The sequence below is a fragment of the Meleagris gallopavo genome, unplaced genomic scaffold, assembly GCF_000146605.3.
Source record: "Meleagris gallopavo isolate NT-WF06-2002-E0010 breed Aviagen turkey brand Nicholas breeding stock unplaced genomic scaffold, Turkey_5.1 ChrUn_random_7180001924956, whole genome shotgun sequence".
Taxonomy (NCBI): domain Eukaryota; kingdom Metazoa; phylum Chordata; class Aves; order Galliformes; family Phasianidae; genus Meleagris; species Meleagris gallopavo.
In genome coordinates this window covers 1-738 of record NW_011187384.1, presented here as the reverse complement: position 1 = coordinate 738, position 738 = coordinate 1, and the positions used below count along the sequence as shown (strand labels likewise).

The 738-nt window shown below is 38.1% G+C and overlaps 1 protein-coding gene across 1 annotated transcript; it reads left to right on the top strand.

Annotated features, from left to right (window-relative positions):
• The first annotated feature begins 6 nt into the window (after window positions 1-6).
• On the top strand, window positions 7-730 carry LOC104916620 (brefeldin A-inhibited guanine nucleotide-exchange protein 2-like). Its single transcript, XM_010727645.2, has 3 exons — window positions 7-27; window positions 220-348; window positions 560-730. The coding sequence occupies exons 1-3, from the start codon at window positions 19-21 to the stop codon at window positions 728-730; spliced, it is 309 nt and encodes a 102-aa protein (XP_010725947.2). The 5' UTR covers window positions 7-18.
• Window positions 731-738: the final 8 nt, after the last annotated feature.

The following is a 738-nucleotide window of genomic DNA, read 5'->3' as shown; positions in this document are numbered from 1 at the left end:
CTGGATCATGTCAGGCCCATGTTCAAAGTGAGTGTCTGTGAAATTCTTATTATATCTTCGTTGTTAAGAGTTTCATAATGGAAAAAAATGGGGGAAAATGACTGAAGAGTTGGATAATGCAACAGGTGGACATTTTTTTGATATATTTAGTCTCTATTGCATAATGTTTTAGGCTAAAATCTTAATGGATTTGTAAACTTAATTTCTTCCTTTCTTTAGCTTGTTTGGACTCCATTGTTAGCAGCTTACAGTGTTGGTTTGCAGAACTGTGATGACACAGAAGTTGCATCCCTTTGTTTGGAAGGCATACGATGTGCAATTCGAATAGCCTGCATCTTTGGAATGCAGGTTTGTGTGAGACTTTTCTCAATAATTCTTGTCTTTTATTGCTGAGTCCTATTAAGAGCACTAGCTAGTTTGCCTGCTACTCTTCTTGCCCTGGAAAATGCTCTAGTATAACTGACAATTATGCAGTAAAGTAGCATAGGCATGCTGGCTAAGTAGCCTTCTCTAGCTTTTCAGAGACTTTATTGCAATGTCATGTTTCTCTGTCTTGTAGCTTGAACGAGATGCTTATGTACAGGCCCTTGCTCGGTTTTCCTTGTTGACTGCCAGTTCCAGTATTACAGAAATGAAACAGAAGAACATAGATACTATTAAGACACTTATTACAGTCGCTCACACAGATGGCAACTATCTTGGGAACTCTTGGCATGAGGTAACAACTTGAATAGTTTT